Source organism: Chiloscyllium punctatum, chromosome 7 (genome assembly GCF_047496795.1).
Source record: "Chiloscyllium punctatum isolate Juve2018m chromosome 7, sChiPun1.3, whole genome shotgun sequence".
NCBI lineage: Eukaryota > Metazoa > Chordata > Chondrichthyes > Orectolobiformes > Hemiscylliidae > Chiloscyllium > Chiloscyllium punctatum.
In genome coordinates, this window is record NC_092745.1 from 113,442,433 (window position 1) to 113,469,874 (window position 27,442).

Below are 27,442 nucleotides of genomic sequence, written 5' to 3' on the forward strand. Positions count from 1 at the left end.
TCTGCCCTCAGGTCCTAGTCTCTCCTACTAATGGAAACGTCTTTCCAAAATTTATTCTGTCCGGGCTGTTAAGTATTCTGTATGTTTCAATTAGATCCCCCCGCTCATCCTTCTAAACTCCCAGAGTCCTCAAACATTCTTCAAATGTTAAGCTTTTCATTCCAGGAACCATTCTCGTGAACCTCCTCTGAACACACTCCAGGGACAGCACATCCTTCCTGAGATATGCGGCCCAAACCTGCGCACAATATTCCAAATGAAGTTTGACCAGAACCTTATAGAGCTTCAGGAGTACATCCTGGCTCTTATATTCAAGTCGTCTCAAAATAAATGCCATCATTGCATTTGCCTTCCTAACTATTGACTCAACCTGCAAGTTTACCTACACAGAATCCCACTTCAGACTCTTGAATTTTCTCCCCATTTAGAAAATCGTCCATGCCTCTATTCTTCCTGCTACGTGCATGACCTTCCACTTTCCACACAGTACTCCATCTGCCACTTCTTTGCCTACTTTCCTAACCTGCTCAAATCCTTCTGCAGCCTCCCTACCTCCTCAACGTTACCTGTCCCTCTACCTATCTTTATGTCGTCTGCAAACTTAGCCAGAATGCTCTCAGTTTCTTCATCAAGATCATTAATGTATAAAGTGTAAAGATGCTGTCCCAACTCTGAGCTTTGCGGAACATCACTAATCACGGGCTGCCATCCTGAGAAGGACCCTTTTATCTCCACTCTCTGCTTTCTGCCAGGCAGCCAAGCTTCTATCCATGCTAGCATCTTGCCTCTGACATCATGGGCCCTAATCTTACCGTAGCCTTCTGTGTGGCACCTTGTCAAAGGCCTTCTTGAAATCCATGTAGATAACATCCATTGGCTCTAGTTTACTATACACTTTCAAGTATTCAGACATCTCATCCTTCACAATGGATTCCAGGATCTTACCCATGACTGAGGTTAGGCTAACTGGTCTGTAATGTTCCATCTTCTGCCTTATTCCATTTTTAAATAGCGATGCCATGTTTGCAATTTTCCAGCCCACTGGGACCCTCCTGGATTCTAGCGATTCCTGAAAGATCAGCACTAATGCCTCCATTATCTATCTCACTTAGAACTCTGGGGTGTAGTGCATCTGGTCCAAGTGATTTATCCAACTTCAGGTCATTCAGTTTTTCTAGTACCTTCTCATTGGTGATGGCCTCCATATTCAGCTCTGCCCCTCAATCTCTTGAAAGTAATTATTCAGTTCCGTTGCCATTTCTTTGTTCCCCACTGTTATCTCTCCAGCATTATTTTCTAGCAGCCCAATTTATAATTTTGCCCCTCTTTTGCTCTTTACATATCCAAGAAACTCTCACAGTCCTCCTTTATAATACTGGATAGCTTAATCTTTAATCTTCTCCCTCTTTATTTTTTTTTGTTGCCCTCTGTTGGTTTTTGTAACTTTCCCAATCCTCTGATTTCCCACTGCTCTTCACCATATTATATGCTTTTGCTTTTATGCTATGCCTGACTTTCCTATTTAGCCATGGTTGCCTCATCCTTCCTGTACTTTCCCTTCAGGGTGAATCTTTGTGTTGTCTCCTGAATTACTCCCACAAACTCCTGCCATTGCTGTTCCACTCTTTTTCCTGATAGACTCCTTTCCCTGTCAATTCTACCCAGCTTCTCCCTCAAGCCTCTGTAATTGCCTTTATTCAGCTGAAATACCATTACTTCTGATTCTATCTCCTTCCTCTCAAATTGCAGAGTAAATTCAATCATATTATGATCATTGCCTCCTAACAGTTCATTCACCTTGAGCTCCCTTATCAAATCTGTGTCATTGCATAACACTAAATCCACTATTGCCTGTTCCTTAGTGGGCTCCAACACAAGTTGCTCCAAAAACCATCTTATAGACATTCCACAAATTCCTTTTCTTGCAATCCACTACTAACTTGATTTTCCCAATTCACCTGCACATTGAAATCCCCTCATGATCACTGTAATTTTGCATTTCCAACACAACTTCTCTTCTCCTGGTGTATCTTGCATGCCAGCTCCTGACTACTATTTAGAGGTCTGTACATAACTCCAACCATAGTATTTTCATCTTTGCGGTTCCTCAATTCTATCCACACAGATTCTACACCATTTTGCCCTACTTTCTTTCTTACTAATAAGGCAACCCCTCCCCTTCTGCCCACCTAGGATTTATATCCTTGAATATCCAGCTCCCAATCCTGATCCCCTTGCAGCCACGTCTCTATGATGCCTACCATGTCATACCTGCCATTTTTGATCTGTGCCATAAGCTCACTTATCTTATTCCTTATACAGCATGCATTCAGATATAATGCATTCAGCTCTGTATTAACCGTTCCTCTTCTCATTGTCATTCATTTGTCCAGAGTGCTCGAACTTTGATTGCTAACCTTTTCTATGCACTCTGTTGTGTTTGCGTCTGTGCTGGAGATTTTAATAACCTCTCCCCGAGTTCTGCATTCTTATCTCCTCCTTTAATTCGGGTTTTCTAATTTTCCCTATAACTGAGCACCAAAGCTCCAACCACTCTCCCCCTGCCCCACATCCTCCCCTCACCCCCCAACCCCTAAAATTCAAACTTATTTCTCCCACACCAATCTTTGAGCCAGGCTTAATCTTATTGACCCTGTAGTAATTAGCACGTGGATCAGGTAATAATCCAGAAATTATCACGTTTTCAGTTCTGCTTTTCAATTTAGCTCCAAATTGTTCATACTCCCTTAGTAAAACCTCTGCCCTAATTTTATCTATGTCATTGGTCCATAACCACTGGATCTTTACTCTCTTACTCCAAGCACCTCTGCAGCCTAGATGAGATATCCCGAACCCGAGCAATAGGCAGGCAACACAACCTTTGGGACTCTTGAGCCTGGTCACAGAGAACAGTGTCTATGCTTCTAAATATACCAGGCCCAATCAATTTTAAAAAGAAAAATTGAATTTTACCTTGATCACACTGAAATGAAAAATAAACTGTCTTTTTTCATATTTACAAGCAATAAATTGCTCCTTTTTGCACTAATATGCAGTGGAGAACACCTAATCAACATTTACCTCCAACAGTTCAGCGTGATTACTTTGCAGATGGCGAGGGTGAGAAAGGTTCAAGAAAGGTCGGCTTACAACCAGATAACCAACAACAGTAGCAAGATCTGTAATGGATTTTAAAACATAGCACTTTAGAAAGCCTGATCAATGCAGCAAGGAAATAGACTTTGTAAACAAACGGCAACATGCTTTCTCAATTAAATATTTCTAAAGAGGAATATCTGAGAATCTCTTAACAAGGTAAACTTGTATCTTTATATATCTATTTCCTAGTTAAAAACTTGAAAAGGAAGTAAAACAAAACAAATACAAAATGGTGGGAAGGGTTTGAGAGTTTAAAACTATGCCACAGATTACAAAATATTTCTTATAGTCCATGTGGTGGACTCTTGGCCTGGTGTAGCAAAATCTTGGTAACCTCGCACTTTGTGAGGTAACTTTATACACTTTTCCCTGTATGCCTGTACTTTTGTACTTGAGTACATGTGATGGTAAAATCAAAATCAAAATGTTCAAGCTTGGCATTAAGTTAGGATAGTATGTGTCCCCCTAAACTGTTTAAAATTAGAATTCCTTTTTGGATAACCATTTTTCTAAACAAATACTTTCTATAGTGACATCCTCTGAGATATAAGCCAAATGCTGGCAAATGGGACCAGATTAACTTAGGATATCACAACTGTAATGAGAAAACCACTACGTTTCTCTGGTCTTTTATGTCTATCCATCAAACTCTCTAGCCAAACAAACCAGCTTACAAAAGTGGTCAGATTCTCAACTCCCAAATACAAATATCCTCTAATTGTGCTATTTGTATCAACCATATCAATAAAACGATTTATATGGAGCCCTAAACATAATAAAACATTCCAAAACGTATTTCACACAGGCAGCATAACACTATATATGACACAACTGGATGTAGGTTTGCTCGCCAAGTTACAAGGTCAGTTTTCAGACGTTTCATCACCATACTAGGTAACATCATCAGTGAGCCTCTGGATGAAACCCTGGTGACATGGCCCGCCCACTTTCCATTTATGTGTTTGGGTTTACTTGAGTTGGTGATGTCATTTCCTGTGATCAGCCAGACTGCTCAGACCTCTTGGCATCATGGTAGCCCATAAACCCACCAACACACTAAAACAGCAGCTAATGAACTTGAAAGACTCTTATATAGACATCAAGCAAAACTAATGTCATTTATAAAATACCGTGCAAGAACTGTAACAAACACTACATTGGACAAACAGACAGAAAACTAGCCACCCAGGATACATGAACATGAACTAGCCACAAAAAGACATGACCCTCTCTCACTAGTATCTTTAAATACAGATGAGGAAGGACATCACTTCGACTGGGACAATACATCCATCCTAGGACAAGCCAAACAGAGACATGCATGAGAATTCCTAGAAGCATGGCATTTCAACTGGAATGCTATCAGCAAACATTGACTTGGATCCCATTTACCACCTCCTGAGAAAAAGAGCAGGAAATTACGTCACCACAGGAAATGACATCAACTCAAGGAATCTCAAACACAGGAATAGAAAGCAGGCCACACCACCAGTGCTTCATCCAAAGGTTTACTGATGATGTTACCTAGCATGGTATGAAGTGTCTGAAATTGAACCTTCCAGCTTAGCAAGCACACCTACATCCAGAACCTCAACCTGAGCTACACATCTTCTCAAAGCTTGCTATATATGACACTGACACACAAATGATATTAGGCAAGATGATCAGACCTTTGATGAAAGGTGAAAGGGGAGGTCAAGAGGCAGAGAGATTTAGGGAAGGAATGTGCGAGCTTGGGAGGTCAAGGCAACTGAAAGTGTGATCAAAGGTGGAGTGATTCAAACCAGATATGTCTAAGGGACCATTATTAGAGCAAAAAATATTTCCAAGAATATTAAATCTGAAAGAGATTACTTCGACAGAGAGGGAGCAGACTATGGAGGAATTTGAAAATTGAGGATGAACATTTTAAAATAGATATAGAATCATGGAATCCCTAAAGTGTGGAAACAGGCCCTTCGGCCCAACATGTCCACACCTACACTCCGAAGAGCAACCCACCCAGACCCACTTCCCCAACCTTCTATTTACCTCTGACTAATGCACCGAATCTATACATCCCTGAACACTATGGGCAATTTAGCATGGTCAATTCACCTGACCTGCCAACTTTGGACCGTGGGAAGAAACCGAAGCACTCGGAGGAAACCCATGCAGACCACGGGGAGAATGTGTAAACTCCACACAGACAGAGAAACTTTTGTATCATGTAGAATTGGATGTCAGATAAGCAGTCTGACAATTTAGACATAATGCAAAGGCCAAGACAAGTGATAGTGCAGTAAAGTTGCATGTTAGTAAGAATGACATCGCCAAATGGCAGCATACAGATGAGAGAAAGGAGGCAGCGAAAGACAAATCCTTGGGGAAAACAGAGATGACGTGCAGGAATGGAAATTCAAGTTTGCAATCAGATTCGAATGAGCTTGGGAAGAATCGAAGTATAATTTGGTATTCTGCAAAATGAACTTAGATTCAGATATAAATCTGGGTACAACTTCTGGAATCAAGGCCCTTCACAGCTTTCATTAATTATAGACAGTGCACAGCACAATGTTCATTTAACAGTGTGTACATTGGCTTGTCATTTTGTGATTGTCTAGCTTTAGATTAGATTCATTAACTAAGGTGTAAACAACAAAATAAAAACAAGTTATCAAATTAGATGGGAAGGGAAGTGGTAAGGAAGACAGAAGGAGTCTGCAGAGTCAAAATCAGTGGGCAAAAAACGTTGCACATGGAGTATAATGTTGGGGCTATGCGCTTTGGCAGGAAGAATAGAGGAACTAAATATTATTTGAATGAATAAAAGTTGTAGAAAGCTGTAACAGTGTGGGAATTAGAACTCATTACATATAAACCTCAAAACGTTACATGTATTAGGGAAGGCAAATGGAACAGTGTCATTTATTTCAAAAGGAATGTAAAAATAGGGAAGTCTTGCTATAACTATAATCAGATCACACCAAAGCTACTGTGACCAGTTTTGGTGCCTTTATTAAGGTAAGGTATTTTGGCACTGTAAGCAGACCTGATAAGGTTCACTTGATTGATCTCAGTTATCGAAAAGTTTTCTCATGAGAAGTTGAGCAAGTTAGACCTGTAATTACTGCCTCAAAAGGTAGGATACTACCACTGCAAATACTGAGTGGCTGAACAATACCGGGGTCAACCTTGACTTTTCTCATCATTGGCTTTGAGTTTTTAAATTTCTACATAGCAGACTGGTGCAATAACAATAAGTTAATTAATTAGAAGGTGTTTCAAGTTTTGAAGCAACATTCAGCTTTTCTGCAGATTTTTCTGCATTATTAGGACAGTTATTATAACGAATGAAAACATAATTTTAACCATACATATTACTTACATTTGGCAATTATACTGTCCACAAATCCCATAGTGAAGCGGAAAACAATGAAATTGTGCAGGTGATCGACCTATTGAGAAAAAACGTAAAAGATGTGTCTTAGAAATAGAATAATGCAACTAAGTGAGTCAGGATAAATGTAAAAATGCAGATAATTAAACTTGCACATAACGTGAGGATGACTTAAAAGTTAAATGTTTTGTATGAGTTGCATAAATTTAAATATAACGACTGTGGGGAATGAATGCGTTGAGGAATACAAACAATAGTGTAACAGCCAGCAAGAATATCATGTACAGGTCATTTTGCTATAACGCAAGTTTCGTTAATATGAATTCGCTACAACATGATTGATGAATTGTAGACACTGTTTCTAAAGTTCAAATTTTTAAAGCATGTATTGATTATAAGGCCAGTCCGACCCCATTAGTTTAAATGGTGCTGATATTACATGATTTTCTTAGAACAGGGGATTGCATGAGAACGAAACTATCGTGCTATAGCAGAACCAACTGTATACCTTTTAGGAACACAAATGTCTGTTACAGCATGGTTCAATAAACTGCAAATTTGCTTCTTCAGCAGGGGTCTCATGACTCCCAAAGAGGTCAATCAACACAGTCCAGCTATGATGCAATTTCACTTTTTGGATCCTGACATATGTGTTATAATATGTTACATTAAAGTGAGCTTGAGGAATAAATGCTCTACTTATTAAGAATTTTATGAAAACAAAAAATTATTTATTAGGCAAATTCAACAATGATCACTGCTGTCTTATTTGTATTATCTAGCAGCCAACCAAATCCAAGGCAACTATCAATCCTGCGCACCGAGTCCTGACATTCGTTTGCCACACTTTGGCACATTCTCTTCTTGCTTATTGCCTCGAGAGCTGAATTCTGTCCATTTGTTGAACAGACACTCTCATCTCTAAGCATCTATGAAGCAGCTCAACCCCTTGTTGGGCCAGCAATTTACAAGTCAGCCGGATTTGAGAAGGGTGGTGGATGAACAATCAGACATGTTGGTCCCTCTCACAGATGGAGAGGCCCCAAAACCAATCATGTTAGGTTTATCACTCAATAGGTCTCTCTTCTTTGTTCTGTTAACACTTCACATTGAAAGTGAAGAGTCCTCTCCAGGATGCAAGCCTAGGCCAAGTTTCTGGAGACCCTGGGCAGTGCCAACATCAGAGTCCCCATCTTGTCCTCCCTGACTGAGTCCTGTGATGAGATCCACTTCTAGCATTCTGCGATAAGGTAACATTTACAAAACACTGAGTTCCAAGCATAGTTATGTGGCAACATTTAATTCTGTCCTTCAACAGGCAAGTTTTTTGATAGGTAACTCAACAGTATAAGGGTCATTGAAAAGCAGGCCTGTGGAGAGTTTAGTTAGAAACAGGGTGAGACGTATTTGGCATATTGATTTTTAGTTGAGCTGTAGGGAAAAAGTCAAGAGCAATTGATTAGTTCTATGTAATCAGGACTCTGTAATCCTGGGAAGCTGAGAAAGCTCTGTGTTGGGCAAAGCTGAGAAAGGCTCAGAAGAAGCTTGAAAACATTAATATTTCAGTGCAGTGGACATAGTGAGGTTATAAAATTCAGAGTTCGGGAAGACCCAAGTATTTACCTAATCTGAGGCATTGGCGAAATACTGGAGTTGTCAGAGAGTAAGTGCTGGAGTGCAGTTTCAGAGTCAAGGGGAGTATGAACCCAGGTTCATGACTGACCAGAACAGCAGCATTTGCCTCAGCAGTCCATAACACAACAGCTTGAGAGCAAGCTTCAAGACCAGATCAACAAAAGCGAGAACTTACAATCCCTTCCTTCCCTCACCTTCTCCTACCTCACCACTGGTTGAGTACTTACGATACATTCTGATCTTCCATCTTGAATACTAAATGTTCTACACTCAGTGTAATCCTTTGTGCGTCTACCTCAATGAATTTCAAGCACTGCACAATCATGGTCGGCATGGATATGGTGGGCCAAAGGGCCTGTTCCTGTGCTATATTGGTCTATGTTCTATGACATTGAATTCTTCTTCCGTTGCCTTCGCATCTAGGCCCATTACTTTGGATGAGTCATTTCCCATCCCACAGACTCATTCACGCACCTCTAATACTCTCTCTTCATCTGGATTCTTCCCACTGGCCTCTTGCCTGCACTCAATCTGTCCATTGAGAACGGTCAATGTGATATTGGCCACCTTAATTTCTCTGCTCCCTTTACCCACTCTAACCTATCTCCCTCTGAACTGACCGCACTCCAAGCTCTCAGATCCAACCTTGACTTTATAAGCAAATCTGTTGACAAGGGTCATGCTGTTGTTATCTGGCATGCTGCCATCTACCTTGTGGAGCCTGTATGGCAGCTCTCAAATACCTCCCTTTACCTCCTCCCTGACCATGACCCACCATCAAACATCAAGCTATTCTGTCCGCTGTCACTAACATCATTTCATCTGGAGATTTTTGCTATCAAAGCCTTGTACCTTAGTGCTCCAACCCCACAGTACCCACTTCTACCTTCTTCTCAAAATCCACAAAGGGGACAGCCTGAGCAGACCCACTGTTTCTGCCTGCTCCTGTCCTGTAGAACTTATTTCTTCCTACCCGAACCGGGTTGCTTTCTTCTATGTGTAATACATTTTTATTTATCAATTTTGTTTCTAATTTCCATCCTCCCTCATCTTCACTTGGTCCACTTCTGAGTCCTCCCTTCCTATCCTCAACCTGTTTCCATTTCTGGAGATAGGTTGTCTACCAATATCCATTTCAAACCCACTGACTCCTTGACCATACATCTTTACACTCTTTTTTTCTGAAAGGACTACCTTCCACTCTCCCAGTTTCTCCACCTCCATCACATCTGTTCTGATAATGCTGCCTTCTTCAAGGGGGACTCAGACATATTTACCTTAAATCGAGGATTCTACACCAACATGGTTGTCAGGCCCTTAGCCATGTTCGGGCCATTTTCTGTACTTCTACCCTCTCCCTTTTCCTTCCCTCCCACAATAACAACAGGGTCACCTTTGTTCTCACTTTCCACCCCACTGGCCTGTCCATTCAAAGGATCATAAGCCACCATTTCTGTAACCTCCAGCGGGATGCCATCAGTGGACACATATTGCCCGCCACTCCCTTGTAAGCCTTCTGCAAGGAGCATTCCCTCCAGGACACTCCTCCTCCACTCTCAAAACCTCCCCATATCTCCACAGTACCTTCCCATGCAACTGAAGGAGGTGCATCACTTACCTGTCCACCACATCTTCTCACCATCCAGATGAAGCAGCAATTTACCTCATTTTCATTCAACCCATCTTATTGTGTCTGTTGCTCACAATGCCGTATCCTCTCCACTGGGAAGAGGAATTGTAGACTGAGTGCCCATTTTGCAGAACATCTACATTCTGTCCATAAAATTTATCCTGAGCTCTCAGTTGCCTGCCACTTCAACACACCACTGTGCTCCCATTCAACATTTCTGTCTCACGCCTGCTGCAGTGCTCCACCAAAGTTCACCACAAGCTGGAAAATAACACATCATCTTCCACTTAGGTACCTTACAGCCTTCACGACTCAATGTCAAACTTAACAACTTCAGAGCTTGAATACCTTCTTCCTTGTCCATTATTTACCCTACAACCCCCAGTCCAGTCATGAAATGTGTTTTTTTCAGCACAACTTTTTTTCAACTATTCACAATTCCATTATCACCTATCTAGCTTCCCTTCGTCCCTGACTTACTAGAAACAATCCTTTTGTATGGTGACCCATTATACATCTGCCTTTGTCCCCCACCCCTGTCCAGTCATCGGCATAAACACCACCTTTTTCTAGCTGTTTCTAGTTTTGAAGGGTCACTGAACCAGAAATGTTAACTGTTTTCCCTCTGCAGATGCTGCCAGAAGTGCTGAGTTTCTCCAGCAATTTCTATTTTTGTGTTTCAGATCTCCAGCATCCACAATTCTTTGCTTTATATTACTGTATTGCAATCCCTTGTTAGGTCTAATGAGATGTGAGGATCTACCATGTCATTAATTTGTGGAGGGAGTACTGAGAAAGTTGTAGAATTTGTTCTGATTAGAATGTATTGTGGTGTTTGATCACGATCCATTAGACAAATTTAGTACATTAATTCTAGGTGTTAGATAAAAGATATTTAAATATATCATAGATTCTACCTGTATTCTAAATTGTAAAGTACTGCTCTGTGTTCAAAACCAAGGAATCTTGCGTCTTTATTTTCCTACAATTAACCTGAATCCTAACTTTTGGCTACTTTATAAATAAATAAATAAAAACTGGTCTGTAACCATTTCGTAACATAATTTAGGGATCTTATCCAGAATCATAACAAAGTTAGTGATCTGGGCAGGGATCATAACAGTCCAAAAGAATGCATAGCACAATCTTTGAGCTGCTGAAAAATGACATATTCAGATATCAATTCAATCTTGAATTTCACAAAATACTTTTTGTCAGGATGTAGTCCGCAAGGCTTCAGTTCTCCTGAGGTTTAAAATCAATGGAGCATTTTCCCATAGCTGGTAATTTGGTCTGGCTCATTGGTCAAATGTAGAAGCGCCAACATTACAGGTCACACACCATTACTATAGCATGTCATATGGCCCACCAGCTGCTTTACCGGTAGACAAATTTGCTGTTCATTCACACAGCTGCCATATGAATAATTATATAACTGACATGAGAAGTCTCACAGACCAGAAGAAAAATGTTAAATGAAAATATATTGTTATTTGAATTTTATTTGTTTATCAAAGCTAGAGTTTCAAATACTGGTAAATCAAAGATTTCATAAGAAATCTCGCCAACCAGAGGCCCATTTTCTCCATTACGTGCTGCTGCAGGCTTACCAGTGAACCTGTTAGCAGCAAGTGTGGGACAAAACCAATCTGTGATTAGAGGAACAGTGAGCAACCTGAGACTGCAGCTGTGGTAGTAAGCCTGCGGGCCAAATCTAGAAATTTCTTGGACAGGAGTGATAGGAGATGAGAGTAGCACGACAGGGGTAAGACACCAAGAGTTGGATGGCAGAGAAGAACTGCAAATCTGCTCATCACAGTGAGGGACTGAATCAAAGGTTGCCAAGTCACTCCTGCTAAATGTTTCTTTGATTTTATTTTTGAGAAAGAAATTGACTTTTACCAAATTATGTTCAAGTTTCTCCAAGAGCAAAAACAATGGCCATTTTTATTTGAATGTAAAACATTTGTCAGTGGGTTAATAATGCAGGTAGCATTTTTAGGAACACAAAGCCCCATGGATTATTTCTTTAAACTAAAGGGGCAGAGCAAAACAGGCAGGTAGAGGGATAAGAGAGAGGGGCAGTTGGAGTGGGGGTAGAAGAGAGAAAGGTATGAAATAGTGTGAGAAAGGGAGAGGAGACGCGAAGCAAGCTATAGGAAGAGGGAATCCCAGCTCGAAAGACAGATCACTTCTGATCCGCCACTTTCTTGGGAATTCAGAGGCCAACTTGGAGTGTGCTTCACCAGAAGCATGCCAAGCTTAGCCAGAGTTAAATCTATCTCCACAGCTTGACCCAGTCATTTCCCCTTCATTGGTGATCATAAATTGGGTTGATACTTTTGCTCTTTCAAGCGCTGTTTCTTAAACAAAAGTGAAAAACTTACTTTATCACTAAGCTATTAATGGTCATTCCTATCAATTATTCATGTAAATCATCAATTAATTGCTTTTGATGAAGTTCATGTTTATTGTTGTGGCAACCCCTATATTTCTGATATTTGCTCAGGTGCACCCCCAAGGGATAAAAAACCAAAATATATTTTCCACGTATGGAGTCAGCGATTACGAGGGGGCATAGCTTTAAATTAAGGGGTGGTAGGTATAGGACAGATGTTAGGGGTAGATTCTTTACTCAGCGAGTCGTGAGTTCATGGAATGCCCTGCCAGTAGCAGTGGTGGACTCTCTCTCTTTATGGGCATTTAAACGGGCATTGGATAGGCATATGGAGGATAGTGGGCTAGTGTAGGTTAGGTGGGCTTGGATCGGCACAACATCGAGGGCCAAAGGGCCTGTACTGCGCTGTATTTTTCTATGTTCTATGTCCCCATGCAAAAACTTGGCCATTCTGTGTCTTGGGATATGCTTCTCACTTCGATTGCTTGCAAACAATGCAATATGTCTAGTGTGTGAGTGAAGATAGCTTGCATGCTTCATGCTTGTGAACGCTAATTGGCTTCTCACTTTTAGCCCACACCACTGGTTAGCAGAAATACTTTTTAAAAAGTGCCAAGCGCATAACAGCTTGCCCATCATTACACAAATTCTCCATCAGGAAATCCACAACTGTGCTTCTTTGCTGTGAGAAACTTAAACTGGGTCTTTTAATGCCCAAGTGTACAGCTTCAGAATATTCCAGAGGAACTTTCGCTCCCAGACATATTGGGTGCAGCAGCACTTTAACATATTCAAATCAAATCTCAACAGTGTAATCACGAGCCAAACTCCTAGATATGGATGAATAGCTCACAAAAGTACTGCATAATTAATAAACACAAGAGCATATAAATTAATGATGTATAACCCAATTTATATTTCAGGTAATTTTAAAAGTAATTGTCAAAGAGCAAAAATTAGTTTATCAAACCTATATTATTTCATCTAAGCAATTGAAAATACACTAAGGATGATAACCATCTAACTTTTTTTTTGTTAGCCACAGATGGTGGATCTGCCATTTGGAATATTTCTTCCTTGTTGAAATGGATTTTTCCTGCGCATTCTAAAATTCCCCTTAAATATCTGACACTGCACTTTATTTTTCTTATCCCTTAACTTAAATTTCATGCTTTCATAAACGTCCTTAAATAATTCACCACCATATAGAAGACCAATGGAATTGCAAATTTTAAAGAGACTGAAGTGACTGCTTACCAGCCTTTTAAACGTGGTATGTATAGTCTGTTTCTCTCGACTGTTCCCATGATAAAAAGCAATTTCTTCACTGTAAGCACAAAAGTACTAATTGTTTAGTCCAGTTCTTTATCTGTAAACTTATACTTCAAATGTGCTATTGCTACCTTCCACAACAGGTGGGAGTAGATTAGAAATGAGAGGTACACAAACCCAACTCACCCCAAATATACTTGTTGTTCTTACAACTGCAGGTTTGTTTGAGTGTTGCACTGTGGAGAAGTGCAGCACTTCTTTAACATATTTAAATCAAATCCCAACAGTGCAATCGGTGGCCTAATTTAAATATTAAATTTTTCAGAGGTCACAATATCTAGCAACAAATAGGACACAGCATCTAGCAGGCAAGTGTCTTTTTCTTTTCTGCTTGTGACTTGGGATTAGGGGAACACACCTGCAATTCCCTTGAGTAAACCATCAGCCTCTATTGCATGCTCTTGGCTCCTGCTGTGATTCTAACTTCCCCATGCTAATATCAAGTTGGCCAGCTGCCAGGCAGGGAAAAAAAGACAACAAAAGTTTACTACTGAGTTTATCAGGACAACTGCTTCCCTGGTCTCAGAGTTCTTTCAGCAATTTCTGTTTCCACCATGCTCACAGAAAAATATTGGGCCTTGGTATTTAGCCCAAACGTTTACATAGTTCAGTAAAGCAGTACATTAGCAAATGAATAATCTACTCTAGAAAGTCAAAGAATGCGTAAATGTAACCATAAGGCAAAGGAACAGATGTAGGATATTCAGCCCAACAAATCTGCTCTGCCAATGAGATCATGGCTAATGCGATAATCCTCACTTTTCCTTCTTTTGCCCAGAACTCTCAATTCGCTTAGTGATTAAAAATCTGCCTATCTCAGCCTTGACTATACTATGATGTGGAGGAGCCGATGTTGGACTGGGGTGGACAAAGTTAAAAATCACACACCACCAGTTATAGTCCAACTGGTTTATTTGGAAGCACTAGTTTTCGGAGCCCTACTCCTTCCTCAGGTAGCTGTGGAACAGGATCATAAGACACAGAATTTATAGCAATAGATTACAGCATCATGCAACTGGAATTATATCATAGAGTGATAGAGATGTACAGCACAGAAACAGACCCTTCAGTCCACTCGTCCATGCCAACCAGATATCCCAAACCAATCTAGTCCCACCTGCCAGCACGTGGCCCATATCCTTCCAAACGCCTTTTAAATGTTGCAATTATAATAGCCTCCACCACTTCCTCTTGACAGCTCATTCCATACATGTACCACCCACTGCGTGAAAAAGTTGCCCCTTAGGTCTCTTTTATATCTTTCCCCTTTCTCTCTTAACCTATGCCCTTTTGTTCTGGACTCCCCCACCCCAGGGAAAATACCTGGTCTATTTATCCTATCCATGCCTCTCATGTTTTATAAACCTCTGTAAAATCACCCCTCAGCCTCTGACATTCTTTGAAACTCTTGGATATACAAACCCAATTTACCCAAACTCTCTTCATAGGTCAGTCCCCCATTCCAGAAACAAATCTGGTGGAACAAAGATGGGTTACAGCATTACACTATAAAGGTGACATCGGAGGAGAATTAGACCATTTGGCCCATCGAGGCTGTGCCATCATTCAATCATTAGAGAAACATTTATCTTCCTGTTTTAGGTACTGATTGACCTATTGGATAGATATATTGAACAAACCTAGATTGCTGTTAAGTCTTTCATCTTTTAGAAAGGGTTGCAAGTTTCAGTTCATTAGTATGTAAATCCCACATCTTTTAAGTCACATTCTCGAGATAACAAGGTTTTATTAAAAAAAGTACATATCAGCTCAGACAATACATTAAAGGTGTGAGGTTATAGTCTGTCTGTATCCCAATCTTGAATCAGACTCGTTCTATTTCCAAAGTAGGAGTTTATAAAAGGTTACATGGTGCAACATCGAGGCCGAAGGGCCTGTGCTGTGCTGTAATGTTCTATGTACATGGATTGACTGCCTGCAGATTGTGTGCTTTGTGTGTATGCATGTACAAGTGCGAGAGAGAGAGAGAGAGAGAGAGAGAGAGAGAGAGAGAGAGAGAGAGAGAGAGAGAGAGAGAGAGAGAGAGAGAGAAAGAAAGAAAGAAAGAAAGAAAGAAAGAAAGAAAGAAAGAAATTAAGTTTAAGCCTATGAGAGGGTGTGTGCATGGGTGAGAGTTGGGGGGGTGCATGTTTGACAGAGAGCATGTGCATGAAAGAAGGTCTGCGTGAGTACATAAGAATGTGCATGTATGTGTGTGAGAGAGAGAGAGAGAGAGAGAGAGAGAGAGAGAGAGAGAGAGAGAGAGAGAGAGAGAGAGAGAGAGAGAGAGAGAGAGAGAGAGAGAGAGAGACAGAGAGACACTGAGGCACAGAGATAGAGAGAGGCAGAGAGACATCACCCGTACTGAGACATGAACCCAAGGTCCTGGTTGAGGCCATCCCCACGGGCACCGAACTTGGCTATCAGCCTCTGCTCGGCCACTTTGCATTATTGCCTGTCCTGAAGTCTGCCTTGGAGTATGGTCACCAAAGATCTGAGGCCAAATGTCCCTGACCGCCTAAGTGTTCCCAACTGGGAGGGAACACCCCTGTCTGGCAATTGTTGCACGGTGTCTATTCATCCGTTGTGACAACATCTGCTTGGTCTCATCAATGTACCATGCCTCAGGTCATCCTTGCCTGCAGCGTATGAGATAGACAACGTTGGCAGAATCACATGAGTACCTGCTGCGTACATGGTAGGTGGTGATCCCATGTGTAATGGTAGCATCCATTTCGACACTCTGACACGTCTTGCAATAGTTGCCATGACAGGGTTGTACAGTATTGTGGTTCATGTTGTCCAAAGGCTGACCAATTTGCTATGAACAACAGTCTATTTAAGGTTTGGCAGTTATTTGAAGGCGAGAAATGGACAGGTATGAAAGGTCGGGGCAAGAGTCTCATCCTCATCATTAATGTGTTACAAGCTGCGAAGAACATGATATAGTTTCTCCACTCCCGGGAAGTACTGAACACCGAAAGGTACACTATCAGTCGAATTCTGTGCCTGTCGCCTGAGGTGGTCATTAGTTTCTCACTGTGGCACGTCAGAACTGGCAATCGATGAGTTGAGCAGCGTACCCTGTTCTTATGAAGGCATCCTTGTGCACCTTCAGCTGACTATCACATTCCTCCTCATCTGAACAGATCCTGTGTATGCATAGGGCTTGTGTGTAGTAGATGGCTGTTTTAAAATGTTTAGGGTGGAAGCACACACTCCTGCAGACCCTCTCATACACACACACACATACATACATACATACATTCCCCACACTCACACCTATGTGCACACTCTCAACTTATACTCCATCACATTCTCTCTCTCACTCACTCACTCACACACACACACACACACACACACACACACACACACACACAATCTCACGTGCAACTCACATTCAGGTACACACACTCATACTCCCTTTCTCTCTCTCTCTCTCATGCATGCAGACACACAAGTCTATGGGGTAAATTTGTATTTGCAGAATTATATTTGCAGATACATTCTATTTTGTTCAAAAAGCACACAATCAGCAGGCAGTCAATCCATGTAATATTTTATAAATTCCTACTTTGGAAATAGAACCAGTCTGACTCATGATTGGGATACAGACAGACTCTAACCTCACACCTTTAATGCATTGTTTGAGCTGAGATGTCAACCTTTCTTTATAAAATCTTAAGTTATTTTGAGAATGTGACTCAAACGTAGTTGTGGAATGTACATATTAATAAATGAAACTTACAACCCATTCTAAAAGATGACAGACTTAACAGCAATCTAGATTTGTTCAATATATCATTTCAGTTGTATGACACTGTAATCTTTTGCTATAAATTCTGTATTTATGATCCTGTTCCACCGCTACCTGATGAAGGAGCAGCACTCTGGAAGCTAGGGCTTCCAAATAAACCTATTGGACTATAACCGGGTGTGGTGTGATTCTTAACTTTGAATACCTGCCACTACACAGCACTCTGCAGTAAATAATCCCACAGTTTCATTACTGAGGAAAAAATTCCTCTGCAGAATACAGGAGCCAAACTTCTTAATTTCTGCTTTGGCTTTAGAAAGGCTTTGCAAGAAATAAACTAATAAAACAATAAGCCAGCAAGGTGACTCACACAAATTGTTTGGTGCTGCAATAAGTAGAGAAAGAACTAGCCAACAATGGTTTTGGAAGGCAGGGTGAAGCGTGTCATGATAAAATATCACATATCCTTCCATTTAAAGCAATTTAAAAATCCACTGATTTTACTAAGTGTCTCCTCACCTATTTGTAATAAGCCGTGAGTTGACATATCTGTATTCGCCTTCATATCTTTGCTCTGTCATTGTCATTTTACCAATTGGTCTTCTAAGCCGAGTCAGAAGCAAACCTGAAACAATCAGGTAAGCCATCATGCTTGCAGGACCCTAAGACAAAGACAGTAATTGTTCAAAAAATATATATATTTGCAGTAATACCAATATAATATTCTCAAAATGTACAAGTACCAAAAGAAGCAAAGGTTTATAATCAAAACAATATTCAACTCACTAAATCAGTATCTGCACATTAAAATCCAGGTGATATTATCATTTTATTTGATGCAATGATATTTTTGAATCTAAGTGTATCAAAACATTTTCTCATTTGCTCAGAAAGTTAACACAAGCTCTTTCAGCCCTTACTATCAGTGAACAACTAATTTATTCAGAACTCACCTGAGCACCTATTGCACTTGTTAGTTTAAATATATACAGAAATATATCCAAAAGAGGCTGAAAAGGAAAAACACTCAAAATTAATTATGAAGTGATGGAATAAGAATACAGAAAATCGACATTAAAATCACAATATCATTTATTTTAAAAGTAATATTCTGCACAGGATGAAAATCTAACCCAAAGACAGAGGATCCTGCAAAATAATCAGTATCTGTGGAAAGTAAAAGCAAGTTTACATGTTGAATGGAGACACGTCTTCACAGAAGCACATTACTTAGGAACCTTTTTTTTCTAAAAAACCGAGAGAATTACTAATTGTTACAAACAAAGATTTTATAAGGTTGGTACATTTTAAACTGTGCCTTTGAAAATAAAACAGCGTGCCCTGAAAATGGGGTAAAATCACCCCAAACTACGTGGAAGCAGGTGCAAAATTGCATGCTGTTATTAAGAAAGAGATGCAAACCAAAAACTATTGAAAATCAAGTATTAGTTTTCACACCTTGACAAAAGGAGCTAGTCTTTCTGGACATATACATGTACAGACCCAAAAACCTGGAACAAGAGAAACAGAAACCCAACTGCTGTCATAAACAAGGTAAAAGACTGGTTTTGTTAGCTACAAAGCAATTGACCAAAAAGAACCAATTCTCTATTCAAAGAGACAGGAGTAGAAACTTCAAGATCAAAGAGACCTTGGCATTTGCCTCATTGCCAGAAGACAATTAGGAATACTTAGAAGGCCAAGAGTAGTAATTTTCAAAAGGCAGTTTTTCAAACAATGCATCACAGGAGGCAGAGTGGGAGAAGGGAACCTGCTGAAAAGCTAGGTGGTGTTAGTTTGTAAACAGATAAATGTCTTTTCTGTAAGATTACACAGTAGTTGATGATTAAGTAGGGTTCAATCGATACTGATTTTAATTCATTTGATTCGGTTAGTGCCTTAAAATTAAAAAAAAGCATGAACTTCTGTCCCTTAGTTACTGAAGAATACTGAGAGAGGATATTCCCGGAAATACATCCAGGGAAGTTATTTGGGTGGAACTGAGAGATAAGAAAGAGATGATCGCCTTATTGGGATTGTATTACAGACCCCCTAATAGTCAGAGGGAAATTGAGAAACAGACTTGTAAGGAGACCTCAGCTATCTGTAAGAATAATAGGGTGGTTATGGTCGGGGATTTTAACTTTCCAAACATAGACTGGGACTGCCATAGTGTTAAGGGTTTAGATGGAGAGGAATTTGTTAAATGTGTACAAGACAATTTTCTGATTCAGTACGCGGATGTACCTACTAGAGAAGGTGCAAAACTTGACCTACTCTTGGGAAATTAGGCAGGGCAGGTGACTGAGGTGTCAGTGGGGGAGCACTTTGGGGCCAGCGACCACAATTCTATTAGATTTAAAATGATGATGGAAAAGGATAGACCAGATCTAAAAGTTGAAGCTCTAAATTGGAAAAAGGCCAATTTTGATGGTGCGAGGCAAGAACTTTCAAAAGCTGATTGGGGGGGGCAGGTGTTCGCAAGTAAAGGGAGGGCTGGAAAATGGGAAGCTTTCAGAAATGAGATAACAAGAATCCAGAGAAAGTATATTCCTGTTAGGGTGAAAGGAAAGGCTAGTAGGTATAGGGAATGCTGGATGACTAAAGAAATTGAGAGTTTGGTTAAGAAAAAGAAGGAAGCATATGTAAGGTATAGACAGGAAAGATCGAGTGAATCCTTAGAAGAGTATAAAGGCAGTAGGAGTATACTTAAGAGGGAAATCAGGAGGGCAAAAAGGGGACATGAGATAGCTTTGGCAAATAGAATTAAGGAGAATCCAAAGGGTTTTTACAAATACATTAAGGACAAAAGGGTAACTAGGGAGAGAATAGGGCCCCTCAAAGATCAGCAAGGCCGCCTTTGTGTGGAGCCGCAGAAAATGGGGGAGATACTAAATGAATATTTTGCATCAGTATTTACTGTAGAAAAGGATATGGAAGATATAGACTGTAGGGAAATAACTGGTGACATCTTGCAATATGTCCAGATTACAGAGGAAGTAGTGCTGGATGTCTTGAAACGGTTAAAAGGTAGATAAATCCCCAGGACCTGATCAGGTGTACCCGAGAACTCTGTGGGAAGCTACAGAAGTGATTGCTTGGCCTCTTGCTGAGATATTTGTATCATCGATAGTCACAGGTGAGGTGCCGGAATACTGGAGGTTGGCTCACGTGGTGTCACTGTTTAAGAAGGATGGTAAGGACAAGCCAGGGAACTACAGACCTGTGAGCCTGACCTCGGTGGTGGGCAAGTTGTTGGAGGGAATCCTGAGGGACAGGATGTACATGTATTTGGAAAGGCAAGGACTGATTTGACTTAGTCAACATGGCTTTGTGCGTGGGAAATCATGTCTCACAAACTTGATTGAGTTTTTTGAAGAAGTAACAAAGAGGATTGATGAGGGCAGAGCAGTAGATGTGATCTATATGGACTTTAGTAAGGCGTTCGACAAGGTTCCCCATGGGAAACTGATTTGCAAGATTAGATCTCATGGAATACAGGGAGAACTAGCCATTTGGATACAGAACTGGTTCAAAGGTAGAAGACAGAGGGTGGTGGTGGAGGGTTGTTTTTAAGACAGGAGGCCTGTGACCAGTGGAGTGCCACAAGGATCGGTCCTGGGTCCTCTACTTTTCGTCATTTATATAAATGATTTGGATGCAAGCATAAGAGGTATAGTTAGTAAGTTTGCAAATGACACTAAAATTGGAGGTGTAGTGGACAGCGAAGAAGGTTACCTTAGATTACAACAGGATCTTGATCAGACGGGCCAATGGGCTGAAATGTAGCAGATGGAGTTTAATTCAGATAAATGTGAGGTGCTGCATTTTGGGAAAGCAAATCTTAGCAGGACTTCCACACTGAACGGTAAGGTCATACGGAGTGTTGCTGAATAAAGAGACCTTGTGGTACAGGTTCATAGCTCCTTAAAAGTTGAGTCACAGGTAGATAGGATAGTGAAGAAGGCATTTGGTATGCTTTCCTTTATTGGTCAGATTATTGAGTACAGGAGTTAGGAGGTCATGTTGCGGCTGTAAAGGACATTGGTTAGATCACTGTTGGAATATTGCATGCAATTCTGGTCTCCTTCCTATCAGAAAGATGTTGTGAAACTTAAAAGGGTTCAGAAAAGATTGTTGCCACGGTTGGAGGACTTGAGCTATAGGGAGAGGCTGAACAGGCTGGGGCTGTTTTCCTTGGAATGTCAGAGGCTGAGGGGTGATCTTATAGAGGTTTACAAAAGCATGAGGATCATTTATAGGATAACGAGACAAAGTCTTTTCCCTGAGGTCCAAGGTTTAGGGTGAGAGGGGAGAGACATAAAAGAGACCTAAGGGGCAACTCTTTCACGCAGAGAGTGGTACGTGTATGGAATGAGCTGCCAGAGGAAGTGGTGGAGGCTGGTACAATTGCAATATTTAAAAAGGTATTTGGAAGGGTAAATGAATAGGAACGGTTTGGAGGGATATGGGCCAGGTGCTGGCAGGTAGGACTAGATTGGTTTGGGATTCTAGTTGGCATGGACGAGTTGGATCGAAGTGTCTGTTTCCATGCTGTACATCTCTATGACTCTAACTGATATCTCTTTTTTTCTAAGAGTTTCCAATCTCTACAGGTGTTGCAACACTCTTTGATAAAAATTTGAATCTAGGAGAATTTTACATAGTAGAAAGTTGCATGGCCTGAAATTAAAGATGGATGAAGGATAAAAAGGCACCAGGAGTGTTTTAAGAATAGTCAGATTTGGAGATTATACAAATAATTTCGGCAGACTTAAGGTGAAATAGCAATGAATATGGGCAATACTATTATGATGTAAGGAGATGGCCTTGCAGTTAAAGCCTGTTTTTCTTTTGAGGTAACTTGGATTCAGAATTTCAGCTACAGGATGAATAGGAGGTTGAGACTGCCAATGTTTATGCTTAACCTGAGACAACCTCTGAGAGGGGCACAGAAACATTGACATGTATATGAAGTTAGTTTTTGCCTCTGGCTCTAATTGCTGTTGGATCGTTGCAAAATTAACAAAAGGAAACTTCAGTTCATCCATACTGGATGTCACACAAGCAGTCTGGTAACAGAAGGCTATAGAGAGATCAAAGCAGTGGCGGAAAGGTGATTTGAAGATTGTCAGCATACTTGTGTAATCTGAATTTGTGTCGACATATGACTTTGACAAGGAGTAAGCAGCATGTCGGTAAGAGGACTAGATCCTCGGGACTCCAGGATTGGCTGTGATAGGGTAGCATAAAAACCATTGTTGTAACTGCTTTTGCTGAAATCAGATCGACAAAAATGAACTAAATTAGAGCACTCCCAGTGAGGTACAACATGTAGTTTTATGCCCATGTCTAAAAGTCTCTAGATGTGCTTTTCTCTACAAATCTCACATACATACCTCTACCCACACTGTGCTATTTTGCTCAGTGGAGAGCATCTCTGAAACATCACTGCAAGGTCTTTCCAGGGTCCTCAAGCCTTTATACAATGGTAGACAATGGAAGAAAGGTGTTGAGGTGGGAACTTATGGTTATCTATTAACAGAGGATGAGAAAGGACAAAGCATTACAGTCACCTCACAGAGGATGACAGGAATGACTTTGGTTGGGGGCTTTTTTTGCCTTGGGTTTTTATTTTATACTTTATTTAGAAAACTCCGACATAAAGTGTACACAAATAGCTGAGTCATGCCATCTGAAATTCATAATCTGTGGTAATTCCGAGAGGAGGATTACAGAAGTGACAGAAATAACTCACCTTACTGAGATTTGAATACAAGTCCACCACACTGTTGCAGAACTTCTCCACATCTTGAGTTAATAGTTGGTCCGCATTTGCTATTCTATTGTCAAGATTACCCATTTTATAGTATGTATAACCTCTATCAAAACAAAAATATTTTTGCATCAATGAAAAATTAATTTAAAATATTCATAATGTTAACTACTAATACTGTGGGTTCTGGTAGCTGATTAAAATTCCTAATTGAATATATTGCATAACAGCCTTTTGGATTCATTTGGCTCCTGTATCATTGATTCTATTGCTCTATTGTTAAGTTTTATAAATAGAACATACAGTAGGACAGCAATAAGCAATTGATATACTTGAGCTATTGTTAATCTACTCCCTGCAGTTTTTGGCAACCTATTTAAAAGTATACTTTATCGAGCTGCTGCCTGACGCCAGCACACTTCTTTCTCATGTGCAGTTTTGGGAAACAGAGTGACAGTAGTTACTAAGTCAGTGACTTGTCTTAATAGTAGCATTTAATCCAAAATAAGACCATGTTGCTTTAGCATAACCCCTGCATAGACAGGATTTTTCATTTGGCAATATCAAAGAGATCACAACTGTTTAGAGTTCTTTGCTGCGCTTTCTGCAACCAGTGCAACTTCAGTGGCAAATTCAAACTTTGATAAATGCTTAGAGTCATAGAGATGTACAGCATGGAAACATACCAACTCATCCATGCTGACCAGATATCCCAACCCAATCTACCCCACCTGCCAGCACCCAACACGTATCCCTCCAAACCCTTCCTATTCATATACCCATCCAGATGCCTTTAAATGTTGCAATTGTACTGGCTTCCACCACTTCCTCTGGCAGCTCATTCCACACACGCACCACCCTGTGTATGTAAACGTTGCTCCTTAGGTCCCTTTTATATTTTTCCCCTCTCACCTAAACCTATGCCCTCTCGTTCTGGACTCTCCCACCACAGAGAAAAGACTTTGTTTATTTACCATATTCCTGCCCCTTATGATTTTATAAATCTCTAGAAGGTCACCCCTCAGATTCTGACACTCCAGGAAAAACAGCCCCAACCTATTCAACCTCTCCCTATAGCTCAAATCCTCCAACCCTGGCAACATCCTTGTAAATCTTTTCTGAAGCCTTTCAAGTTTCATAACATCTTTCCGATAGGAAGGAGACCAGAACTGCATGCAATATTCCACAGTGGCCTAACCAATGTCCTGTACAGCCGCAACATGAACATCCAACGCCTTTACTCAATACTCTGACCAATAAAGGAAAGCATACCGAACGCCTTCTTCACTATCCAATCTACCTGCGATTCCACATTCAAGAAGCTATGAACCTGTACTCCAAGGTCTCTTTGTTCTACAGCACTCCCTAGGACCTTACCATTAAGTGTGTAAGTCCTGCTAAGATTTGCTTTCCCAAAATGCAGCACCTCGCATTTATCTAAATTAAGTTTATGGGCAGCAAGGTGGCACAGTGGTTAGCACTGCTGCCTCACAGCACCAGAGACCCCTGTTCAATTCCCACCTCAGGCGACTGACTGTGGAGTTTACACATTCTCCCCATGTCTGCGTGGGTTTCCTCCGGGTGCTCAGGTTTCCTCCCACAGTCCAAAGATGTGCAGGTCAGGTGAATTGGCTATGCTAAATTGCCTGTAGTGTTAGGTGAAGGAGTAAATGTATGAGTGAGTTGCGCTTTGGCAGGTCAGTGAGGATTTATTGGGCCGAACGGCCTGTTTCCACACTGTAAGTAATCTAAGTAAACTCCATCTGCCACTTCTCAGCCCATTGGCTCATCTGATCAAGATCCCATTGCAATCGGAGGTAACCTTCTTTGCTGTCCACTACACCTCCAATTTTGTTGTCATCTGCAAACTTACTAACGATACCTCTTATGCTCACATCCAAAACATTTGTATAAATGACGAAAAGTAGCGGACCCAGCACCGATCCTTGTGGCACTCACTAGTCACAGGCCTCCAGTCTGAAAAACAACCCTTCACCACCATCCTCTGTCTTCCATCTTTCAGCCAGTTCTTTATCCAAGTGGCTAGTTCTCCCTGTATTCCATGAGATCTAACCTTGCTAACCAGTCTCTCATGGGGAACCTTGTCAAATGCCTTACTGAAGTCTACATTGATCACATCCGCCACTTTGCTCTCATCAATCCTTTGTTACTTTTTCAAAAAACTCAATAAATTTTGTGAGACATGATTTCCCACGCACAAACCCATGTTGACTATCCCTAATCAGTCCTTGCCTTTCCAAATACATGTACATCCTGTCCCGCAGGATTCCCTTCAACAATTTGCCCACCATCGACATCAGGCTCATCAGTCTATAGTTCCCTGTCTTATCCTTATCACCTTTATTAAATAGTGGCAGCACATTAGCCAGCCTCCAGTCTTCTGGCACCTCATCTGTGACTATTGATGATATAAATATCTCAGCAAGAGGCCCAGCAATTGTTTCTCTAGCTTCCCACAGAGTTCTAGGGTACACCTGACCAGGTCCTGGGGATTTATACACTTTTATGCATTTCAAGGCATCCAGCACTTCCTCCTCTGTAATATGGACATTTTTCAAGATGTCACCATCTATTTCCCTACATCCAAATCTTCCCTGTCATTTTCCACAGTAAACATGGATGCAAAATACTCGTTTAGTATCTCACCCATCTCCTGTAGCTCCACACAAAGGCCGCTTTGTTGATCTTTGAGGGGCACTATTCTCTCCCTAGTTACCCTTTGATCCTTAATGAATTTGTAAAAACCCTTTGGATTCTCCTTAACTCTATTTGCCAAAGCTATCTCATATCCCTTTTTGCCCTCCTGAATTCCCCCTCAAGTATACTCCTATTGCCTTTATACTCTAAGGATTCACTTGATCTATCCTGTCTACACCTGACATATGCTTCCTTCTTTTATTTAACCAAACCTTCAGTTTCTTTAGTCATCCAGCATTCTCTATACATACCAGCCTTTCTTTTCACTCTAACAGGAATATACTGCCTCTGGACTCTCGTTATCTCATTTGTGAAGGCTTCCCATTTTCCAGCCGTCCCATAACCGGTGAACAACTGCCCCCAATCAGCTTTTGAAAGTTCTTGCCTAATACCATGAAAATTGGCCTTTCTCCAATTTAGAATTTCAACTTTTAGATCTGGTCTTTCCTTTTCCATCACTATTTTAAAATTAATAGAATTATTTGTATGTGATTTTCCACAAAGTACATTACATGTCAATGTCTCTAGGCTTTTACTGTACCTGTAGTTTATTCAAATAGGAGGGCAGGGAAGGGGAACAATACAGGGCAGAGATTATATTGCCCTTAAAGGGATAAGCACATACAACCTGTATGTAGCATGTTGAAATGTTTAATTCACCTTCCTCTCGATCACACTAAGTACAAAAAAAAACCTTGGATGTGATTTTAATAATACCTGCCTGGCAGGAACATGTCTAAAAAAATGCTGCAATATGCCACACCAAAGCAATCACACTGGTCATCATTCTAACTACTTACAGCAATTAGATTGCTGAGACACTTGATGGAAGCAAATAAGAGCCTCATGAATTAAAGCAACTTTGGATCCCAGTGCATCGACGGTAGCCCTCGATGTTTTAACTGAAGTCTGAGCAGGGAAACTGGCATAGCTTTCCCTGAAGGTGGAAGCAAGTCTGGAAGCACACAATCCTCCAAGTTATGTTCAATAATTTCCTTTATCATGGCTTCCCTGCTCAGGAATTTCCAACAGGCACCTCAAACTGTATCAAGTGCATCAATTCAAGTCATCCCTGGCTGATTCCAGCAGGTAACTCAGCCAGTTAGTTGCTGAGAGCAGGTGAAACAAAAGGAGCTCCCCTTTTCCCTGGGCCCTTCAGAAATCTTCTGTCTAATGACATGCTTATTCACAGTGAGTCTTATGTTGTTACTGGCTATTGCTTGCGGTTTCTTGAACCCAGCAAATAACTGCTACTTTCTCCTCAGCCTCAGGCAACTACCTGATAGCAATGCAGATAAGACCTGAGAGAGTTAACATACTCTGGAAGTAGGATTTGGGAGTCATTTTTTGCAAATGCTGCCCTGTCCCCTACCCCATTCCCAACTTAGTTGAAAAATCACTGCAGTTTAAAGTCAATCTCTGGAAGGTAATTTAAAACAGCATAGCTAGCTGTATGTGCAGTCTCTTTTGTTCATCATTACGTTTAAATTATATTTTTGTTTGATAATGGCCAAAGATTAAAATTATATTAATTCAAACTCAAGGCCTATGACTATTTGACTTTTATTTCTAAATCATTAAAAATACACAAGACAAGACAGTTTTATTTTAGAATAACTATATAAATTTACTTTACTATATTGTTCCAAAAGCTATTG

The 27,442-nt window shown here is 40.7% G+C and overlaps 1 protein-coding gene across 2 annotated transcripts in view; it reads right to left on the reverse strand.

The window, feature by feature from the left end:
• The window catches only part of abcd3a (ATP-binding cassette, sub-family D (ALD), member 3a), a 110,928-nt gene that overhangs the window by 46,770 nt on the left and 36,716 nt on the right, over positions 1-27,442 (reverse strand). For both annotated transcript variants that reach the window (XM_072574621.1, XM_072574622.1), the window contains exons 7-12: positions 23,049-23,172; positions 18,244-18,300; positions 17,810-17,952; positions 13,459-13,528; positions 6,527-6,596; positions 3,082-3,179 (exon numbers count right to left, since the gene is read on the reverse strand). In XM_072574621.1, coding sequence (XP_072430722.1) covers positions 3,082-3,179; positions 6,527-6,596; positions 13,459-13,528; positions 17,810-17,952; positions 18,244-18,300; positions 23,049-23,172 — 562 coding nt within the window. The remainder of the gene's footprint in view (positions 1-3,081; positions 3,180-6,526; positions 6,597-13,458; positions 13,529-17,809; positions 17,953-18,243; positions 18,301-23,048; positions 23,173-27,442) is intronic.